Genomic DNA, 23958 nt, shown 5'->3' on the forward strand with positions numbered 1-23958 from the left:
TTTTATCAAAAATTAAGTATCTCTATTACTCTTTCATCATTTTTGATGGAGATACATATTTCAAGAATGTGTATGTGTGTGTTCTGCTTTGCATGTATATTTTTGATCGATGAAAATTCTTAAATTGCGCATATCGATAGTCCGTCGATACGGCCCTGTTCGCGAATTTTCCAATGCAAGAAGATCGTAGGAAAACGTTCATGCCTGCTTTTCTTTCTTCTTTTCTCTTTCTTTCGCATCTCTTTCTTTGACTGTTCGCGCGACGAGGCGGAGACGATAGGCGACGCGTGCCAAATCATGCGAGCGGAATCGGAGAAATTTAAAAAATATTCTAAATTTAATTACCCTGCCGTCGGACGACCCTCGGTCTTTCGAAATCGTGCAGCCTGCCAATGCTCGTGTTGAAAAATAGCCGATCGACGAACCGAAGCGTAGATTGAAGACCCATGCTTTCGGAGCATTTAAGCTCACACGAATTATTAGAAAAGGATAGAGAGAGAGAGAGAGAGAGAGAGAGAGAGAGAGGGAAAGAAGATAATTATAAGCGAATAAATGATGAAATTTTGAAGACATTGATAATCGAATCCGATATTTTTCCTTTTGCGAATTTTGATACTAACAAAACATTCTCGAATTCTCACACATTTGTTGTTAAATTTGTTGTTGTCACTGTTGAAAAATGTGTGTTTTCTTGTTAAAAAATATGCCAGTTAAAATTTTTATATGAAATATTTAACGCATTCATGTATTAATTTTATATATTGCTATTGTGTCAATTGAATTCAAATGTTAAATTATTAAAACAACTAAGAAAAATGTAAAAATAATACATATATTTTAAAAAATAATGTACATATATTTTTAATTTTACACAATATGATTCGTATTATTAATGAGAGGATTTATTTATTAAAATTCACAGAAAAAAAAAGTGTTGATTTTATTTTACAATAGCAGCGAGAATGGCTATAAATCGTAACATTTTTCGATAAAGTTAATTTTACCATTAAAAATATATTGATTTTACCCAGAATTTATTTTAAATTATTATAAAATTTGCATTCATTTTGTGTTGAAATATTAACATAATATTAGTGTCATCACTTAACATATTAAATTAACATAAAAATTTGTGGAAGGAAAGTAATGTCATATTTTCAATAGATGACTAGTGTGTTTTATTAGAAACAAAAAAAAAGAAACAACGACGTTACTTTCCTTCCAAGCCAATGAATTTAAGCTAAATTCTTCAACACTATATATATAAATATAAAGAGCCGCGAGCGAGATTACGCTCACCGAGCGCAATCGCCGTTTCGCGAGAGAATAATATGCGAATCTCGCAATTGTTCGCGAGCGGATCCCCAGACGTTGACGCGAAATAGCAGTCCGCGCTTAATAGCAGTCCGCGCTCGTTATATACTCGTCTAACCGCCTTGTTAAGCTAACAGTCGTGCAAGCACGCCGCCGACAATATTCAAAGTTATTGATATATACGCGATCTCGTAAATCACGGAATACTTTGTGAAAACTTTTCAAATGCCCACCGTATACCCACTCCCGCGTATAAGAGAAAAATCGACGCGCAGACTCGGACGACGACGAAGGATGCTCTCGCGATGCACACACACACACACACACACACACACACACACACACACACACACACACACACACACACACACACACACACACACACACACACACACACACACACACACACACACACACACACACACACACACACACACACGCACGCACGCACGCACGCACGCACGCACGCACGCACGCACGCACGCACGCACGCACGCACGCACGCACGCACACACACACACTTGGGTGCGAGTCTCCGTATATACACGATGAGCGAGCTCGTTGCGCCACACTTTGTCGTAAATTTCCGTTAACGAGCTGCCCGTGCAACGAGCCCCCGCCACGCGCTTTTCTCATGGCGCGAGGAGCACAGGCGAGGAGGGGAGGGGGGGGGGAAGGGAAATCACCCCGCGGGAGAAATATGAAACTGAGAGAGAGAGAGAGCCGCTGTCTCTCGCGTCCATAATTTTCCTCTCCTCCCCCATTCCCCCCATCCACCCCGCCACCCCGCGCTCGCGGAAATGGAATTGTTTATTGGCGGGTCATTATTAACGCGGACAGATAACCGACCACCGGTTGCCACCGGTGATCGACGCCGTGGCTGTGGCGTTAATGCGGTTCTCGTTGATCAACGCGCATCAACATCGTCGCTGCTTCAAATTCGAGACAGATGAAGACGGATGAACGCGTCCCGGTCGTTTTGCCAACCGCGTTTGCCGAACGCGTTGCGAACGCGGAGCGAGTGAAAGGAGGACTTAATTCACTTGGAAAGCTAACACACGAAACGATTAACGCTAATCTGGTCTTACGCAGCCGCGGTACTAAAAGATTATACGACCAACAGGCGAGACAAATATATATATAAGGCGCAATGTTACATTGATCATTAACAGTCCCGTGACGTGAACTTGATTAATCTGACAGTTGTAAATAAAAATGTCAATTAGATAGAAAGAGACCGGGAGTTTTGCAACCGCTTGGGAGTGTGGTCGATAACGCCGGCTTAATTCATTTACAATAATAATATCGATAACTTTTTTTTAACGAAACGCTCTGGATTGTACGTCATAATTTAGTTTCGGCGACGTTTTTACGATTGTCGATAACTGTGACAAATCGCTTCCCTTTGATCTTATTTAGCCACCAATAAGGGTAATCGTTTCCCGATATTTCATCACGGCCGCTACTCCATCGACCGATAGATTTCCCCGATGAAGAGCCCCTTTATTTCTTCATCGTCACCCCGTTACCCCGCAACCCCGCCGCCCCTCCTTCCCCTCTTGCGCCGGAAAAATCGCTGAATGAAGATCTATCGCGCGAGCGAGGGAGAGCTCATTCTCTCTCGATTCACGGGAATCGAATTTCTTGTTTTGACAGCGGATCGCCGATCCGTGGCGAGCTGTGTTTTGTAGGGCTCGCCGAAAAGTTTTCAAAAGTCGAACAAAGAGGAGCGAGAGAGAGAGAGAGAGAGAGAGAGAGAGAGAGAGAGAGAGAGAGAGAGAGGATCGCGAGGAATCGAGCCGGCGCGGTCTTCGTTCCCCTCTCCTCTTCCTTTCCGGCTATTTGAATTTGTAGAAAGAGTTCGATTCTGTTTATTTTCCACGGGGCCACGGAGGGAGAAATCGTGTGCATGCGTGCGTCTACACGTGTGTTTGCTTGCGTGCGTGCGAGGGGGATAGATTGCGCGCGCTTATATATATCGGGCCTAATGTTACACACACGGAGAGTTTCCCCTTCGTAAAAACTTTGCGCGTCCTACGTAAGTAAGTGCGTTTAGTGTAAAACCGGGGGTCGGGAAAGAGAGAGAAAGAGAGAGAGAGAGAGAGAGAGAGAGAGAGAGAGAAATGGGAATTATGCGCATGCGAAGAGAGAAAGGATATTAAGTGGCGAGTACAACGTAATTTAAATTGCATTTTTATTCCGGATAACGAGAGATAAACGCATTATTACAAATCTCCCACTTATGCGTGTAGGTGTCTACATCAAATATTGATTTACCGTAGAATTGAACGTTACGTGAAGAGAAAAATTCCTTGCAGCGGGTGTCATCTCAAATTAATTTTATATAATTAAAAAAACAAAATTTTTTATATTATATCTTGCGCGAATAGAGCGAGAATTTTATTTGAACCCTCGCGTTTAAAATTTGTGCCCGAAATATTTTGCACGGCTACGCGTCGTCCCCTTGTTAAATTTAACACGCTCGTCATAAGTAAGGGCGCAGAGGGTTTGCGGCGTTCTAAAGAGGAAGGGGTTGCACGAGGGGCCAAGGAGAAAAGCGGTGGGGGAGAAGAGTAAGAGGGTGTATTAAGTAGTACGCGTGTAATACTGCCCCGAAAAAAATCTATACGTGACGGCGTCCGGCGGAACGAGGGCGAGTCGGATTAAAGAGAGACTGGTGAACCCCCCCTTTTTCCCCCGTTCTCCGCCCCCTTCTTCGTTCATTTACTATACGGGTAAAGCGATACCGGTGCCGCGATATTAACGAACGTGCCCTCGTGAAGCAAAAACGGCAAGAAGGAAAGCAAGGTCGATGCGTGTCTCAATATCGTGTTTTAATACGAGGGGTACCAATTTTGCCGGCACGAAAGTCCCTAGATCGAGAAATCCTCAAGCATGTCTTTTTTTTCTGATTTCGAAATAACTAGCTATCATCGAGAAGAATAATCGCCGCAGTCAATCGTAAAATCGTCGCTTGCAAATCCCCCCTACCCCCCCGCCCCCCACCCCGCCCGAGTTGGTGTATCATCATGTCGATGCACACGCATCTGCCAGCATCTGTTTAACGCTCGACAGGAAAAACACATGTACTCGTTTCTCGAAGCCGTTACACGTTGAGATCAGGCGAGTTGCGTAAGACTCCAACTGCGCTAACGTTGATTGGATGAGAGGAAGCAATCTATTAGAAATCTATTATCAAATATTTCCAAGAGCGTAGTTTACGCGTAGCTACAATATATCTGACGCTTTAACTCTCTCTCTCTCTCTCTCTCTCTCTCTCTCTCTCTCTATATATATATATATATATATATATATATATATATATATATATATATATTATGCCTATCGTAAAATTTAAATGTTGAAAGTTGAATCAAAAGATAATATACATTAATCCTGAAAAGATGATGATGGTGTTTTTCTCGCGAGAGGAAGAGACTGGAGGCGAGACGAATCAATTGACGAGCTTAATGAACAGCTGCGAAGATTATTTTGCGCAAATATATGGAAGCATCGAACCGAAGGTAGTACCAGAACGATTCGAAGCCGGCGACGAGTCCGTCCTTTCTTCCCTTCCTCCGGTCCTCACCTCCCATGGTAAAGAGGGCGCACTAATTATAATGAACCCGTTCACCACGAATGGGAGAACGGCCATAACGACGTTTATTCTCGTCCCGAATGATTCTACGCGTCGGACAATAAGAAGAGGATAGACTGAAGAAGAAGAAAGGCCAACGGAGTAGGTGCTAAACGGATGACGGCGATCTCTTTGTGGCGCCAATTATTCCAGAAATGTATTTTGAATTAAATTCTGTCACGTCAAATAACTAATAGACCGATTATAATCTTCGCAATGGCTTACCGCTGTTGGAAAATTTCGTTTAAATTTAACATGAGTCCTAAACGACCTACACAAATTTTTGTGTTAATTTTAATTTTTTTTTTGTTTAATATGTTAAATGATGACACTAATATTATTATTGTTAATAATTTAATACTAAATGAATGCAAACTTTATAGTAAGCTGAGATAAACTTTGTGTAAAATCAATTTTTAATGAAAATTAAAATTAATTTAGAAGAATATTATTGATGGTCTCTTACTCTCGGACAATTACTCTCATTTTTATTGTAGAATAAAATCAATATTTTTTTCTATTAATTTTGACAGATAAATCCTGTCACTAATAATACAGAATATCTATTGAGTAAAATTAAAAATATGTGCACATTGTGTTATTTTTACTTTTTTTTTAAAAATTGTTTTAATAACTTAACATTTAAATTCAATTGAACACAACAACAATATGAAAACATATTAATACATGAGTGTATTAAATATTTAATACAAAAATTTTACCTAGGATATTTTTTAACAAGAAATTACAAATTTTTCAACAATGTAAAATACGAAAGCTGGAAACTTTTAAAGTTTGAGATACTGAATGGCAAGATCTTTTAGTCACACGTCCAGTAAAAAAAAAAAACATTGAAAAAAGCAGATTTTTCTTTAATGAAATTATAACATGCAGTCATCATCCTTACCAAGCAATTCCTGTAATAACATTTATCTCAATATTCGAAGATTATTATTATTCTGAGAAACGCAAGAAGAAGAACAAAGAAACGAAAAGAATATTGAAGGTGTAATCAAAGGGATAAAGAAAAGCGATAAGACGGGTTGAATCATGCGTGCAGATGGAAAATGCTAAATTGATAGTAGCGGGGATGGGGACGAAGAGAATAGCGACCATAACGTAATTTTGACAGAAATAACACCGTCGCGAGCGTTCGCTGAGAGACAATAAGTTCGCGACACTCTTGCGGATCTTAGAATAGTTTAGTGTCGGCCGCTCTCTTCCTGTCTCTTTCCATTCACTTTCTCCTCTTTTCTCTCCCCTTCGCCTACCCTCGTCCTCCATCCCTCCACGCTCCCCTCGTCCCCCACACGCTCCCCTGTATTCTCCCTTTGTATGAGTCCCCGCTGGCGCCGATATACTCCTAGCACACATTCGGACGAACGCTAGAAATCCATCATTCATGACGGTTGACTTTTATTCATAATAATGATCGATATCGGTAATATACATATGGTTACTTATTATTGAACTGTGTGTCAAAACTTATTTTGATTATAAGCGTCAAAGATATACGATGCATGTATTTTAAATTGTACAAAAAATTGGATTTTTATTGACCGTATATTTTGTTCAAAGCGAGTGATTTACGACAATTGTCGCTTATTGGAAACTCTCAATAAAGAAGAGAAATTTGGCCTCTAGGCTTGCTCGCCATGTGGTAGTATACAAGTACTCCGAATATCGAGTACCCTAACGTTGATTCTGGCTTATTAAATGGCATCTGGTCGGCGGTTACCGTTCGGCAAGCCATTTTTCCGGAAACAATGTCCTCGCTACGAGGACCATCGAGAAAGGGTTGCGCGAACGAGCCCGATTCGGGGGCGGGGGGGAAGGAGGAAAGTGCACGCGGAGACGGGGTACTTCGTGTACTTCTTTTTTCTTTTTTTTTTTTTTTCGTTGGTATTTAGAACCTCTCGAGAAGAAAAAAGCGTTCAATGGGGGTCGCCGCGGCTAAGACGACGAATCGGCGAACGCAGCGGGCACTCCACGCATTATACAAACACGCAGTTTCGTAGGTTACGTTAACCCCTCCGTGCGCGTGTGCGCGTAAGCGCACGTGTAAGTACATACGTAGAGCGAGAGCGAGAGAGAAAGGAGAGAGAGAGAGAGAGCGAGACTGCACGTGAGCGTGCGATAGAGGCAGCAGCCGTTTTTCGGCACACGGTGTATATACCTTCATGGCACGTATAAAGGGTTATTCGCTCTCGGCCCACGGATTAAATGATAAAAAAAGGAGAGCCCCGACGACCCTGAAATACGGGGTCTTTTCAGCTTCGGGCCTTTTTGAAAATTTTAAATTCTCTCCCTCCCTCCCTCTCTCTCCCGCGTCCCTCTCGGATTGTCGTCCCGGCTTCCATCTCTCCGCGATTCGCACCCCACCTCCCCTCTCTCTCCCCTTCCTCCCTCCGAGCAGCTCTAAGAACTACATACATATGAAAGGGTTCGAGCTCTCTCAAAGCCGATGTGGATGCAAAGGGGGAGGGAGGATCTCGGCTGTCGCGTCGTCCTCGGAGTTTCACATATTTTTTCAGATTTGTTCTTTAAGCCTCGTCACGTCGCCTTGTCGTAACTCCTCCACTCGATGTCATCGATAATCGCGCGTGGGTGGTATTCCCTTTCTATGCAAAAGGAAACCTTAAATTATCTTGCATTTTTTTGCAATACGATAATTGGAATAATGTAACAGAAGAAATGAAAGTTTTGTAAAATCTAATTTTTCCCTAGAAAAATCGCGCCAACCCGAAGCATTCTTATTTTCCAATTAATGCAGTTACATTAAAATTAATTAACGAAGCAAATCGTTCTATTCCGCTCGGTGAGATCTGCCGCTTTAATTTGTACGCGATAACGTCAATCATTCCGCGTAATTAATTCGCGTCTGTAAAATCGTGCCGTATCTATTCCGAGAGACGCGCGAGAGCTGTTTAATATTTATCTCCGATTAATACATACATTATACGACGCGTATATACGTAGGACCTTGGCCCGAGGAGAGGAGCACTCCTCGATTACTTGCAGGGGCGTAGCCATGATTTGATTTCGGGAGGGGATATTTTTTTTTTTAATAAAACAACATATAATTTTTTTATTAATCGATGGATTTTCATCTAGGCTTTTGAGATATCTGTCTAGTACCTCTTCAATGTTAATCGACGAAGTCAAATTTTTATGAATGTACATTTGTATGTCAAACCGTTCAGTCTTATTTCACTTATTGTATATCTTAGGTAGTCTTTAAGAAATTCTTAATGTTAAAAATGAACGTTCTGCAGAGGCTGTGATTTTATTTCGCTTTCAATCTTTCATTTTCATATTCGGTTCTAAAACTTTGGGAGGGGGTGGGGGGGGGAAGGGATTTATCCCCCTAATCCCTCCTCCTGGCTACGCGACTGATAACTTGCGCTTTGAGGCTTCGATCCGCAAACGCGACGACGGCGACGGATTATGAATTTGTGCAAACAATAATTTCTTTCGCGGCGCGAAAGCCAAAGGTGCCTCTAACGAACGGAGCCGCGCGAAATCGGCGGCGGCACGCAGCTGCGTTGCGTAATTACACTGCCAAAGGATAAATTAATCGCCGTAATGCCGACGTTGCGTTATGCAACGGCGCGTAACCGGCGGCATATCCGGTGACACGGACGCGTTTCATTATATTATTAAATTAGCCGGAGTTTTTGCCGTTCGATTTCGTCAGGAGAAACGATCCCAATATTCGAATAAACATGGTGACTCTAAATAAGTGCGAACAATTTTAGGAGATGTTTTCGGTCTTTCATATAAACATATATTCCTCCCTGAGACATTTTCCTCAAAGGGGTAAGTGAGGGAGGTTTTTTTTTTTTTTTTTCTTTAAATTGTGAACAAGATAAAAAAATGAAATGAAATTTAATGCATATTTTTCACTAGTAAATAGGATATTTATTAATATTTTTTAAATATTTTTTCTTCTGTATCGTTATGAGGGGATGAAACTAGCAACCGCTATTAAATTTTTTATTAGAATTTTTTACCGGGCCGCAATGTGATCATCTAAAAAGATGGAAGCTTGATTCCTTCAGAAACCTTTTTATTTCTTTCTTTTTTTTTTGTAAAATCAATAGTTTCTTAAAAGAAAAAGAAATGCATTATCATGCACAGCATGATACTAAATGGCATAGATTTCGAGTTACGAGAAGTTGAATTTTTAGAATAAAAAAAGTAAGCAAGACAAAATTATAATAAATATTGAAAAAAAATAGAACAAAAAAAACAAAATAAATCTAATTTTCACCTATTTTTTTTTGAAGGGAAGGTGTAACTCCTCAGAAATATATTATAAAAGTTGCAGTTTATATGAAAGATCCCCCCTTTAATTTTCCACGAAGAATCGTCTAAAATTTTTGGCACTTATTTAGAATTGCCCTGTATAAGGGAACTCTCGATAAAAATAATGCAAAGAGGCCCCAGAGATCCTCCGTCTATCCAAAGATACCGCGGGAGAATAATGTTCGCCGAATTCTTCCCTTGCCGCCTTTTTCCCTCTTTCTCCCTCTCTCTCTTTCTCTCTCTCTCTCTCTCTCTCTCTCTCTCTCTCTCTGTCTTTCTTCTCTTCTCTCCGGGACGAAAACCCTTTCTCTTTTTTTGTGAGCGCAGAATACGCTCTCGCAGAAACGCGCACGGGCGGCCAATGTACGCGCGTTTCCTCCGCTCCTGACGGCGCATATACCACCGCGAGGAGCGAGGGGAGTCCCCCCTCCCTTCCCCGCCCCCTCCGTTTGCGAACTCCTTCACGAGAAATATTCGACAATTTTTAAACTCGTTCCCGAACGCACGGCCATTCAAACATGCGCGCACGTAGGACACTTCCGAGAATCGACCTCGTCCTGATAGAGTGCACCGAAACGCCGGACGACGTTTGATAAATGCCCGCGGGATAGGAACACTCGGGAGATGCAAGAGGATGTGATTTATCCGCCGTTCCGCAATCGATTCCGCGACGTTCGATAAATTAACGAAATGTATGCAAGAGTCTTGCATTTCGGACACAAGGACGGATATAGATCTCGATGGATCACAGAAATCTGCGGGAGATTCCAGCGCGATCCTAGACGAACCAACTTTCGATCGTGCTTCGTTTGCCCTCATATCTAAAATTATCGTACAATGACGTGTATTATATTTTGCTATTTAATTCTCGAAAATTTCCGATACCAAGGTGTATTGATCTTTTTCGTTTGTGAAAAAGTCACTCGAGGCATGCGCTCGAGTAATAAAATTTAAAATTGCCCCCGGCAAAAGAGAAATGCAAATTCGCCGGCCTAAGAGACAGCTTTAATTGTAAAATTATTCGTTTAGGCAAAAAAAGGAGAACGGTACAGTTTATTTTATTTCTCTCTCTCTCTCTCTCTCTCTCTCTTTTTCGTCGTGCGCGCATTACATCTCCTCGGGAGATAATTATCGCGAACGAGGATTGGTCAACCGAATTGCGTCTCGCGCTCAATATTTTCTTGCGTGCCGTTTCGAGCCTTTTAGGAGCGCTATGAACGGGAACGAGCGACGGAGTCGAGGTAAATGCTTACGCGTCCTCGCCTCCTCGCCCGCGGCCACGCCGCGCTTTTTTGCATACGCGTATTGCGATCGGCCCGATAGTTTTTTTTACGCCGACCATTCTTTCCTCTCCCGCACCCTCTCCTTCTTCTCTTTTTTTCTTTTTTTTTTTTTTTCATTTGCCCTCTCTTTTATCTCGCGGCACGGCAACTTGGACAACCAGTTTTCGATCGCGCGGGAAGAGTGCCGTAGGTCGACGAACGACGGTGCGTTCATAACTCTCGGTATGTGTATCAGAAGTCATTCTGATGTATGCGTGTCTCTCATCTGGTGGACGTGAACGCGAACCCGAAGTATTGTTCGCAATGGAGCGATTCGGAACACGCGGTCGGTAAAGTGAAACGGTGGAAGGACGCCCGTAAAAAGATCGTGTACCAGCGAAGAATAACGTACCAGCGATCGACTGTCTGTCCACTTTGTGATGTATTTCCTACCGCAGTCTACTGCAATCTATCGAGATTTTATCGATTTTTCAATTTGAAATTCAAGATGCAAAGACCTTCTCAACACATCTTAATAGATATGTATGTCGAATTAAAATTATATCAACGTATATATATTTATTTATTTATTATAAATTAAATAAAATAGAAAATTTTGCTATCTGTTATTTTCAGTATTTTTCTTTTTTTTTTTTTAATTTGCGCGAAACGATTCTATAATAAAATATATTATTTCATATGTATATATTGACATTAAAAGTTGATTTAATTTGAGAAATAAAATTTTTATTTTCTTACTGCTTTTTTCTGTTACAGCTGTAAAATCAAGCTTTGAATTTGAAATACAAAACGCAATATTTAGGCTTTTTTGATATTTCACGAATATGTTAATAGGTGTGTGTCAAATTAAAATTATGTCAAAACACATATATAGATATATTTATTTATTATAACTTAATAAGTGGACAAAATTGACAAAATAATATATTATATTATAGAGTTTTGTGTAAAAGAAAATGAGACGATTGAAAATAATACAATAGCAAATTTTTTTAGTTTTTTAAGAATTATAATAAATAACATAATGAAATAAATAACATAATATAATAAAAATTGAAGGCTTCAAAAAATTAAAACTTTATAAATAGAAATAAAAATGATAATTAGGAGTAAATGCAAATATAGGACGCAAATAATTATTTAGTTAGATATCAATAGTACAAAGAAAAACGCAAACGTTTTGGTTTTTTTTCTGAACCATTTTCAACGTAAATAATAAGATGTATATAAATAAAGAGGCGGTGAAATTCTTAAAAAAAAAATCAATAAAACTCGTAGAAATATATCGTATATGAATAAAATATGAATAAAAATAAATAAATAAATAATAGAACTGTCATTGTAATAAATAATTTATTTTTGACTACAATAACATTTTTATTTCCATTTATTAAGTTTTTATTCTCATTTATTAAATTTCTTTTCGAGCTTTCGGTTTTTTATTGTATTATCTTATTTATTATAATTCTTAAGAAAATAAAAAATTTTGCTATATATTATTTTCAATTAGGTATCTTATTTTCTTTTTAATACACAAAACAACTCTATAATAAAATATATTATTTTCTACGTACATTGATATATTAAAAATTGATTTAATTTGACAAATAAAATTTTATTTTTTCTTTATTACAGCTTTGCTCAGGCAGAGTATGTCACCGGTGGCGGATTCTCTGATGAGCGGTTCCAAGACATCGGTCTCCCAACCGATCATCGATTACTCTCGATACGTGAAGAGATACATATCCGGTCAGGAATGCGGCAGTACGTATTGCAAGGAACTGGGTTGCAGGGAGCACTTTCATTGTCTGGACTGCAGCGGCCGAGTATTTGTGAAGAAGGAGGAAATGATCAGGCATTTCAAGTGGCACAAGAAGAGGGACGAGTCCCTGCAGCACGGCTTCATGAGATACTCGCCGACCGACGATTGCTCGGAGAAGCATCCCGGCCGGGTCTGCCCGCACAACAGAAAGCAAACCCATTATCACTGCATCCACGAGAATTGCGACAAGGTATACATCTCGACGTCGGACGTGCAGATGCACGCGAATTATCATCGCAAGGACTCGGCCATCATACAAGAGGGCTTCCAGCGATTTCGGGCAACCGAGAATTGCGCGACCGAGTATTGTCAGTTCGCCGGTCAACGCACCACGCACTTTCACTGTCGGCGGACGGGATGTCGGTACACGTTCAAAAATAAGGCTGATATAGGTAAGAGACGACTGATTGATGTTCGCCTGATTATGTTAATGCAGACTTTGCGTTCTGGGTCAAAACTGTCGTCCATCAAAAACTTTCACGTTGGACCTTTCAAAATCGACATTTTTACTTTGAAGAATGATTTACGATAAATTCTTATTCAGCATTGTCCTTCTTTTAGATCTGCATGATTTGATCGACAAGTTTCCATTATTTATTTATTTATTTTTAGATAAACACAAGTCTTACCACATCAAAGACGAACAATTATCGCGCGATGGTTTCAAGAAGTTCATGAAATCGGAAGCCTGTCCCTTTGAACAATGCCGATTCTCAAGGGTTTGCAATCACATTCACTGCATACGGCCGCACTGCAGCTACGTCCTGCATTCCTCAGGTCAACTATTCTCGCACAAGCGGAAACACGAGCGTCACGAGTCGGAACTGGCTTATCGGAAGTACAAGCAAGTCAGCGCAGTGGGTGGTGTTCGTCCACCGGGATCATGGGCACCGGACGAACTGAGCACTCAAAGCTTGTCGTTAAGTCTAAACGGCGAGAGCTCCAACGAGGGCAGGGGCTCACCGTCGTACTATTCCTTGGACGATTCCTTCCAAAGTGGGAGTGACCTTGCTATAGATCTCACCGCACCTACGACCATCATTACAAGCAGCGGAAGTTCCGTCAATCTCGAGCAGCAGCAACAACATCAACAATCTCAACAACTCACCGCTACCGAATTGGCTTACCTGATACCAGCCACTGCGGAATGCGTCTGTAACGCCACCAGGGAACATCATCATTGCGGATTAGATCGCTGTGGGGCGACCCTGAAGGATCCCCGCGAGGTCAGGGAGCATTTGAAGGAACACGAGACCCAAGAACGTATAACGGATGCTTTCTTCGAGGAAGGTGGCTGCGACGACAATTGTCCGTACGCTGACAAGGAGAAGCATTATCATTGCAATTGGGAAAATTGTCGAGAGGTGATACTCTCCACCGACAAACCGTTTCGCAGATTGCAACACTATAAAATCCACGAGTACAGCCGTCAATTGAATCTCTCCTGTTCCTCGCACGCTCTTTCCCCCGACGTCACGTTGACCCATCTGACAAACATCGATGCGATGTTTAGGCGGAAACGAGGCAGACCGCCGAAGAATCGGGTGATCGAAATCTGGTCGGGCGGCGATCCTACGACCCACACCCACGACTCGCCGCAAGCGATCTTTACGAGTTTCAAGCTGCCTAAACCGCAAACTTCTAATTTAACATCGAATACGTTACTGGATGATCGAGAGGGTAGCGTATCGCCTTCAAACAGTTTGGGCGAGCCTGAAGGATTCGCCACCTATAATCCGGAGGGATGCCCGGACACATCCTGCATCCTTAGATCGATCAGGCATCATCATTGCTCGCAACCACGATGTCATTTCTTTACCGATCGGCCGGATCAATTGCTCATGCACAGCAAGGACTTTCACGACAACGTCGACATACCGCCAGGCTTCGCTTTCTACGACAAGATGGTCGATTGTCGACTTGCTGGCTGCCACAGTAATCGCGTTAATCGGCACTTTCATTGTACCAGACCAAATTGCGGATATTCGTTTGTTAGGTATTCAACGATGGCGTTACACGAGAAGCAACACTCCAATTACGCCGAATTGTGCGGTCAAGAATTGAATAATCAGGAATGCCAAACACAAACTCAATCGTTGGTCCAGGAAACGAAACCTAGAATTCAGGTGAAGAATCCTGCCGAGCTGATCGAAAAACCCGATGAGAGCTTGATGACGGGCGATCCGGAGAGTAGATCGATGATCGAGGATAAAGAATCCGAGCTTGCAAGTCCGGATAGCGGCAAAACTACCGGTAAGTACGAAAAGGAGATCTACGAAACGGTACTGATTCCGATATTGATCTATAAACAAGTTTCGTTTGGTAGTGATTTTTTTTTCGAGGAAAAAACACGATAGAGACCTTTCTGCTACTTGAGTACATATGCATGCTCTTCTGCACGTAAACGCGCGCACAAAAATTTACATGTCACATCTTGCATTTTTTGTTGAAGTAGAACACTCTTGCCTACTCCTTTGTTGTTTGTTTTGTCTCACGACACTGTTGTTTTATCGTTTCATTCTTTCTTGATGTATATATACTGTACACACACGGTGGTTGTATTGCGGGCGGTAATATTTGAAGTGTTGGTTGTTTGGTTGATTGTTGCTAGTGGTGAGGGCGGCTGGCACCTATTATCCGGTCAGCGGACCGCCGAGCGAACCCGCACTTCCGGGCGTCGTGCTATCCATGCGACCTTCCGTGCACCAAGGTTCGTCCCTCTTTTGTATCAAGTTTTTGCGCTTTTGTGAGAGTGTTCTCGTATCGGTAAATTAGTTTTTCCTCGTTGCTATCTCTCACGCTCTCAAAGATCCACTTTGATCTCACGAATAAATCTTGAACGTTGTAGAACCGCCGATCATGCCGTCTATGAGCTCCACCTCGCCGCACACCCTCTACGGACCGGAGCAGAGCTGCAGCAGACCGTTCTGCAAGCTGAAACGCAAAAATCATTATCATTGCAACGCGTGCAATCAGGCCTTCTCCGAGTTGGATCGCTTGGTCGCGCACATAGCGAAGCACTCGACCGGCGCGATTCTCAGTCAGCAGCAACACGACATGGTTAGCCCGTCGCCTAATCAGCTGCAACATGATTACATGACGCAGCTGTCACAGAAGCATGACTTCATGACGTCGAACGCTCAGATGGCTCAAAACATTCAGAACTTTCAAAGTCAGATGCAACGGCAGATGCAGCAGACTCTTAGTCAACAGTCTCAACCGAAGGACATCAAGTTGGAGAAACCGAGATGCAGTACCGATATAGGTGTGCAAAATGTCCTGAGCGTTAAGCGGGAGCCGCCTGAGATCGCCGGTAGGGATGAGGGCAACAATTCCGTGGTGGATAGCCACGAGAACGGACAATTGCAGCCGCAACCGCCGATTCCACCTACCAACATGCAACAGCCCGCGGTGCCGACGAGCTTCGAGCTCGATCTCAGCCACGGTTTTCACTTCTAGCTCAGCCGTGATGGCCGCTATGAACCAACAGATTGCCCTGATGAATCAGGCTCTACCGCCGTTTCTGCAGCATGGCGGGATGTACGCGGGCGGACCCGGACTGATGTTCGCGCCCGGTTTACCACCGGCAAATTTTCTTCCACCCACGAGAGACGAGAATCCGCTGGCTTCGCTGGCGGCCAATCTTAACCTGAAGAGATCTCTCTCACCGCCGGACGCCAATTCGCCAGAAGCCAAGAAGCAAAGACTTCATCATTCGATGCGTATGCTGAAAGACGAGCCTGTGCCAGAAGGATACGTCAGGTTGGTATTAGATGCTTTCGTAAACGAACAGCCTGAGATTTAATTGAATTTTCTTCATTGTTACAGATTCAGATTCAACGAGGACTGCAGGTACCCTCATTGCGGTTACAGAGAGCATCAGACACATTTTCATTGCATGCGTCAAGATTGCGGCTACTCCTTCTGCGACAAAACTCGTTTCGTGCAGCATACCGCGAGGCATGAGCGGCTGGATACCTTGATGGGAGGTGATTTCCAGCAATACCGGGCCAATGTGCCATGCGGCAGGGCTCAGTGCGCTTACACGTCGTCTCTTGGTTCGATGCAAAACAAGGCGTCGCATTTTCACTGTCTCAAGTGCGACTTTGTTTGCACGGACACGAACAAGGTGGTCGCTCATCGACGGCAGCACGCCAAGCTGGACAGCATCGCGGCGGCGGGTTTCCAAAAGTTCACCCCCAGTCAGCCCTGCGGGGCCGTGCAGTGTCAGCACTCTGGCAAGCAGACTCATTATCATTGCTTGCAGTGCCAATACGCGGTGTTGGGTCTGGCGCAAATGTCGGCGCACAAGTACCGACACATGGACACTTAACGATCTCTCCCGTAAAGATCCTGCGCGCGACAGGACGCTCGAATAAAGCATTACCTTGGTCCCTGTAGACATTCCTTAGAGAATGGCGCGGCCATCTTTCCCCGACTAGGTGGAAAACAATTGAGCGGAACTAGGTAGAGGGCTAGTCAACTCGTCGACTTCGTTTCAACTCGATGCCCACCGTCGATAATTGTTTCGCAAAAGAGAGAAAGAAAGTCGCGGAGAGTCCGCGAAATTCCGGACGGAGATCCGTTAAAAAGACAAATTCCTAGTCCCTATAGACATTCCCCGAAAGATCACTCGAGCGCCTCGATCCTTTACGATCGGGCAATGTTCCTGGTAATACAGATGGTCAGTGGTAACCGATAGGGGGCTAGTCAATAAATTTATCTTCAGGATGCATACTGATACGTTCGAAACCTTCGAATCACACAACGTCCGATATCTGCGATAGTATGTCGAGTAAACGTTGGGGCGATTTGGTTTTACTTTGAGCTTGAGCAGTGACGTGGACCGACGATGAAAAATCGGGAAACGATCATCGAATAGTCTTCTCAGTATCTAGGAACGTTTCCATATGAACAAGATGGAATATTAATAAGCGGCAAATTCATAATCAAGAGAGTTGCAAGGTATATATAGTCGAATCTCACAGAATATAGAATTATTTCGGGTCCATGACATTTTTGTGGAAACGAAAGCGAAGGACGTGAGAACGTGGCGTAGCCTAAGACAATAAATACGAAGACAAGCCTATAACGTAGCTTTAGTATGAAAAAGACAAACTATAATATTTAATAGAAAACACACACACACACACACAAGAAACTTTGTACATTTTCCCTTCGTTAGTATCTTGTGTACCTTTCGTGTGAATAGTCCTTATGATGATCTAGATCGTAGAATAGCTTGACATATTGCATCCATAAAGCAGGCGGGAAATGAAATAATAATAGAAGACGCGATAATCTGATTATGATGCGTTGCGTGGAGATTAGCATGCATCTTTCGCACCGAGAATGAAGAAGCTGAGGATAACTCTTTCTTATCTAGACTGCAAAGTTGAAAAACGCTTTTTTAGCGTTTTGTCGGCGCTATTAATGTCCCTATTGCACAATTGATACGCGAGAAAATTCAATAATAGCTATAAATATTTCTGTGATGTCGAATACTTTTTCTAATCTTTTTATATTCGCTGATGAAAGAGAGAGAAAGAGAAAATTTCTGAAACAGTCGTCTTGCATGGGTTTTTCTGCTACGGTGGTTGTCAATTATTTATTTAATTTTAATCGCTATAATTGAAAGTGTGTGTTGACTGTGCAGTTGGCGATAATTTCCAACGTTTTAACGTTCAATATTCAAAACGTGATGGAATAAAAAACAAAATAACGCATATTTGCGGGCCGGCTTATGTTCTGGAGGATACGCGATGAATATTTACGAGCAGTATTGATAAATTGAGAGTTTAATTAGAAAGACTGCGAATCGAAACACGAGAGTGGAAAATAGAATGAGACAGAGCGACGGTCGTTGAACGATCAAATTAAAAAAAAAAAATAATAATAATAATAACGAGAGTCAAAAAATTGAAGACAAAAGTTATTATGTATGTACGCGAGAGAGAAAAAGGTATATTTGAAATATATTCTAAAAAAAAAAAAAAACGATCGTAATGACATGTATAATGCAAAGCTGTTTAATTTATGTGTGTATAGTGTATATGTATATATTGAGAGATTGGTACGAGTTGTTGGAGGGAGGAACAGATTCTTCTCGCGCTTCTATTTCTAAAGCACGCTCAACGATGATACAATTCTGTTCATTTTCATTTGATATGAAATTTATTCTTGCACGTTTTAATCTCGCCGCGTGTACTCTCTGTCGCGTCTTGGCTCTCTCCTATTTTTTTAAATGCAACAAAGAAGAGAAAGATGAAAGTGTAATGAGATATTAACTGGATTTATCTTTCATTTTCAAAACGGGATGCGTTTGGTCCATTATCACATGTAACGTCGGGGGGTTGGGGGGGGTGAGGGAGATAATAATGCCGGATGAACGCGATAAGGAGAGTATCCGGAGAGTTTAACATGCATGTTCTAAACGTACGTATGTTATAGAGACGAGTAGAGCCACACACACATACACATATACATATATTTTCTTGGTAAATAATTAAATGTAGTACAACTGCTCGGCGAGGGTGCCTTTAGGATTTTTTCCGAACTCTTGTAGGATCGTGCCTTAGCGATTTAATATGCAACAGTTATTTGTCCATAATATGAAAGAACAGAACCGACTCACCCCGTTAGATCTACATCTTGTACTTGTAGCTATGATCGAATTTCCGAGCGGTATAAGAATTTCATCGCAGTTGCAGTTGATGTTTAGAAAGATGGATTGATCGAAGACTGAATCTCCTAATTTAAAAAAAGTAAAGATAACATTAAAGGTAACAATTTCCTGCCCGATCATCTCATATCCGGTGATGACATGGTTCCTGGAAGCTTTTATGGACTTACTTTTAATCAGCTGACTGGAAAACGATCGTAGATTTAGCAACTGGAAGACGTTAGTGCCTTAAAGATGTCAACTAGATAAAGCACCGCAAAATGTCGCCGATTATTTGGAGATGGTCATTTTAATCTTTTTAAGACTTCTTTTTTTTTACGAAACATCTACACGACTTGTTTTTTAGGACAATTTATCGTAGCCGCGAGAACTTTCCTGATTCTTCATATATAAAAATAGATTTTGGAGTACAATATGCACAATAGATCGAAGGAATTTTTTTTTAGAATCGCGATCAATGAGTAAATGTTGTTGATGACAGCCAATTTTTACTTGTGAGCACTGTAATTAATATTTTTGGTAAAACGTTTCGCAGAAACACCTCGCATTGTTGTAGCAAAAATATTTATCCTATCGCGAAGGTACTTTCGGAAATTTATAATGTCATCATAATCGCGAATGTATTTGCTTCCAATTAAGAGATATCGCCACGACTTTTTGTCTCTTTCACCGTATTGGATGATAATAATTGTCGATCCATGCTCTAATTTATGCCGTAGACATCGGTCGGCCATGAATTCAAAATCACAAGAAGATATCGTTTCCACAAACATATGCGTTTTTACTGTATAAAGTTCACATTCCTCCCCCTCCTCCCATCCCGACAAAGATACAAATAATTTCTTGAACAGAGAAAAAAAAAAAATATCTTACCGAAGATATCGCATATCGAAAGTATTATAATGAAAAATCGTGCTTCGTCGTCGAAAATGTGTCCTGCCTCAGTAGAAAAGTATCGATTGTGTAGCGGCAATAACTGTGAAGATACAATTATATAAGACGCCATGTATAAAAATGAATATTATGATGAGTATATAATAATGAGAAAATTGTTTATTTTAATTGAACATATCTCATCCATATGACCTATTGTCATAAAAAAAAAGACAGCGCCAAAAATTTAATAAAAATTTTTTCAAAATTTTTGTTCTGCGAACCATATATATATTTAATTATCACGATTTTTCGTTTTACCAATAAAATGCAGCCAAGTAAGAGGGAACGATCGCGCGATGATATTAAGAGGACCGATTACGTTTAAGTCGATCAGCCGGGCAGATTCTTTGAAAGCAAACTGAGGATGGACTCGATATCCTAAAGCGTGTGGCACATTACACGTGACGTCATCATCACATCGACTGTCGAATGTCAAATATATATTTTTATATGCATTTTAAATGAAGTAATATAAATACCGGATTGCCGTTGACATTTAAAATCCATATAAGAATATTTGACGCAAACGATGACGTTGTGTTTGTAATGCGAATCACGCTCCTGAGTTTTCCTTAAATAATACAATAGTTTTCTTTAAATATTACAATAGTAGCATTCTATAGCGAGAGTCGATAGTCATCGATCCTGTCCACGTCGACGGTGCGTCGTTCTCTTACGATGCAGTTTAATGAAAAATCGCAAGGACAGAGTTCATCGCTCCCTTGCGGTATCGTAACGCGATATCAAGGCGAATATCAATCCCGATGTAATAAAAGAAGAAAACGAAATATGAAAAGACGAAGGTATCGTTCGCATCGGGAACGTGGAGAGGCTATAGAGTCCAGCCATTAAAAGAGTGCCATAAAACTACAAAAAGTCAAGTGCTAAAGGAAAGTCGAACTACAGTTTTACTATGTTAAGTCGAGAGAGAGAGAGAGAGAGAGAGAGAGAGAGAGAGAGAGAGAGAGAGAGAGAGAGAGAGAGAGAGACACTTGCGCGGGACTAATGGAAGAGTGGGCATATATGTGGTCGAGATAGATAAATCTGTATAATATTTATTTAGCGTTTAAAGTCGACGAATGTGCGTGAGGAAAAGGGAAGCGAACGGGAAAAAAATGCGGAGAGCATGATCGGACGAGTATGAAGAGTTCGTCTACTTTTGAAGTCTAACTGCGAGAAATCAAATTTTGATCGATTGACAGAGAGAGAGAGAGAGAGAGAGAGAGAAAGCTATTAACAACGAGATTTATGGTGGCTGCCTTATAAATATATCTCGCGAGAACCCCCTTTCCCTCCCCCTATTATATATAATATATATAATTTTTATATGTGAGGATTATTATATATATTATTATATAATATGATATATATATATATATATATATATATATATATATATATACGTGGTTATATCGTCCGAAAATGACGACGGAAGCAAAACGAGAGTGAAGCGAAGAAGTCGTATACCAGTAGAGCGTATTATTATTTGAAGAAGCTAGAGAGATTCTATCGCGTATGATCGTTAGTGCTAAAATAGCTGCTGTAAGAAACTAAGAAAAAAAGAAACTATTATATAATATTATCTATTATTATTAGATTATATGTAATAATAATTATTATTAACGTTTAATTTTGCTCGTCAGGCCCGCCTTGCAGCCTTCGAAGCCTACAAGGCGAGCGTGCGGGCATTACACTGTGTATTATTCTCTATTTTATTATTATTATTATTTTTATTATTATTATTATTATTATTATTTGCCCATCAGGTGCGCCTTGTGGCTCATGAATCTACAAGACGGACGTGCGGGCGGTATTATTATTATTATTATTATATTAATGATTATGGAACCACATTTTATGTAGCTGTGATTTTGCTTTCAAGAAGTAAAAATATTTATAGCAACGGAAATGAGAGATATGTACCTTCGTATGTTTCCGCTTAGACACTTCCTCCTCAATTCGCGTTCTCTTATCGTATCGCTGATTGATTTTTTCTGCGAGATAAACATAGAGTTATTAATTAATAAAAAGATAAAAGGATCTGTATTAGAAATTGATCGTCTAACAATTCGATGGTTTTTATTCAGTACTTTTGAGAGGAAACAAGAATCTTACTTCTGCATCGTATTGAACATTGCATATTTGGACGCATGAAAATTTGCCTGTTTTTAGCCTGTATTAAATCGCATTAAACCCTAATTATTTTATACGGATTTATTATACGGATTGTCTCAAAATTAAATGTCAAAACTTTGAGGATCGATAAACTAAACAAGGAAGTTCTGTAGAGATTTTGCTTTGCTTTGAAAAAAAAATTGGAGAAAAAAGAAATAAAAACATTTTCATCGAACAACTTAAAATATTGAAACATTAAAATTATTCAATTTATTGGAAAATCCCATAAAATAAAAATTATAGAACATGGTATTGAAAAAAGAGAATGAATTAAAATAAAATCCTCCGAAAATTAATTGGTATTATTTCTTCCCGAAAATTAAATGATTGTAAATAAATACGCGACATCGTACCTTGTTTACTTTAGTTTACGTTCCTGCTGTCATTAAGGAAGTAACAACATGAATAAATAAATGTAAATGAATAAATAAACTGAGAATAAGAATTTTTTAGATTTACTTTACTTATTTATTTACACTTATTTTTTTATTCGTGGAATGTAAATATAAAACTAAAGTAAACAGGATGCAATAATTTCGCGTTGTTATGTATTTATTTACGATCCCCTAATTTTACTTCGGGAGGATTTACTCTTGTTTCTTAATTCCATGCTCTACAACTTTTATCTCGTAATACTTTTCGATAAATTTAATAATTTTAGTGTCGTTCGATGAAATTTTTTTTGTGATTTTCTTTCAAACAAAGCAAAAACTAACAATTTCTAAAAGACTTTTTTTCTTATATTAGTTTATTGCTCCCCCATATGCTTTCGAAGTTTTAACATTTAATTTCAAGACTATATTTTGTATAAAAGTCACGCATTCCCGGAAATTTATATATCGCGAAAAATATCATATGAACACAGCGATCAAAAGAAATAAACATCAGTTTCGATGGAATTCCAAATATAGTTGACGTTCTTGACGACTATTGAATTAATTAAAATACAATCAAAATAAAATGGGCAATATTTAAAGATTTTAAATAAATTTCGATGTTTGTGCATAGATATTATAACCAGTTTCGTAAAATAGAAAGCTAAAAGATCAAGGCTAAAACTAAAATCAAACAATAACGTTAAGACTTATACCTACTTATTTGTGTATAGAGACAGATTTCTCCCTGCTATTTATAATTTAAATAAAATGAATTTTTAAATTTTTTAGGAGAACTTAAAAAATCGGATAAATCAAATAAATTATCATAAGCTTGTATTTTGAAAGTATAAAAAATTCAAATACTTATGATAACGTGTTATTCACTTAATTTTTTCAATCGTCTAATAAATTTTCTAGATACACAAGAATCCTAGTCATTCTTTTGAATGAGAACTGGAGCGGGTCTCCTCCCGATTAAACTCTAGATAATCGGGAGTCTGGGTTAAATTCTAGATAATGAATGTAACTTCGCACTTGGCTCAACAAAGTAAGCTAAAGTTGTTTTTCAATTTTCCACTTATGTTCGTTGCAATGCGCTTTTCATAGGTAACTATTCGACTCTCATACCGATTATTGAAGTAAATTGAAGGTGCTGCAAAGCTCGAGAAACGATCAACGATAAAATAATTATAACGAGAAAATGAGAGACGTAGAAGATAAAAACAGATTCACTGTTTTTGCCGACACTCGCCATTAATTTAGGATTAACTTTTCGGTTTATGAATATAAAGATTTTCGTATTCTCGTTTCGTCGTGACATAATAGATCGTATTTCTCTCATTGTCAGACTTTTACGTCAAACAAACATGCATTATATATCAACGAGCGGGGAATGCATTGTGGCGAGTTCTCGAATTAAATAT

General features: G+C 40.1%; 1 protein-coding gene across 1 annotated transcript in view; it reads left to right on the top strand.

Moving 5' to 3' along the window:
• LOC126850788 (uncharacterized) overlaps positions 1-20930 on the top strand; it is an 85963-nt gene extending 65033 nt beyond the window's left edge. The window contains 6 exon segments of the mRNA XM_050594103.1: positions 12178-12756; positions 12977-14617; positions 14976-15074; positions 15213-15819; positions 15821-16126; positions 16193-20930. Coding sequence (XP_050450060.1) covers positions 12178-12756; positions 12977-14617; positions 14976-15074; positions 15213-15819; positions 15821-16126; positions 16193-16697 — 3737 coding nt within the window. The 3' untranslated portion in view covers positions 16698-20930.
• Positions 20931-23958: the final 3028 nt, after the last annotated feature.

The sequence above is a fragment of the Cataglyphis hispanica genome, chromosome 7 (assembly GCF_021464435.1).
Source record: "Cataglyphis hispanica isolate Lineage 1 chromosome 7, ULB_Chis1_1.0, whole genome shotgun sequence".
NCBI lineage: Eukaryota > Metazoa > Arthropoda > Insecta > Hymenoptera > Formicidae > Cataglyphis > Cataglyphis hispanica.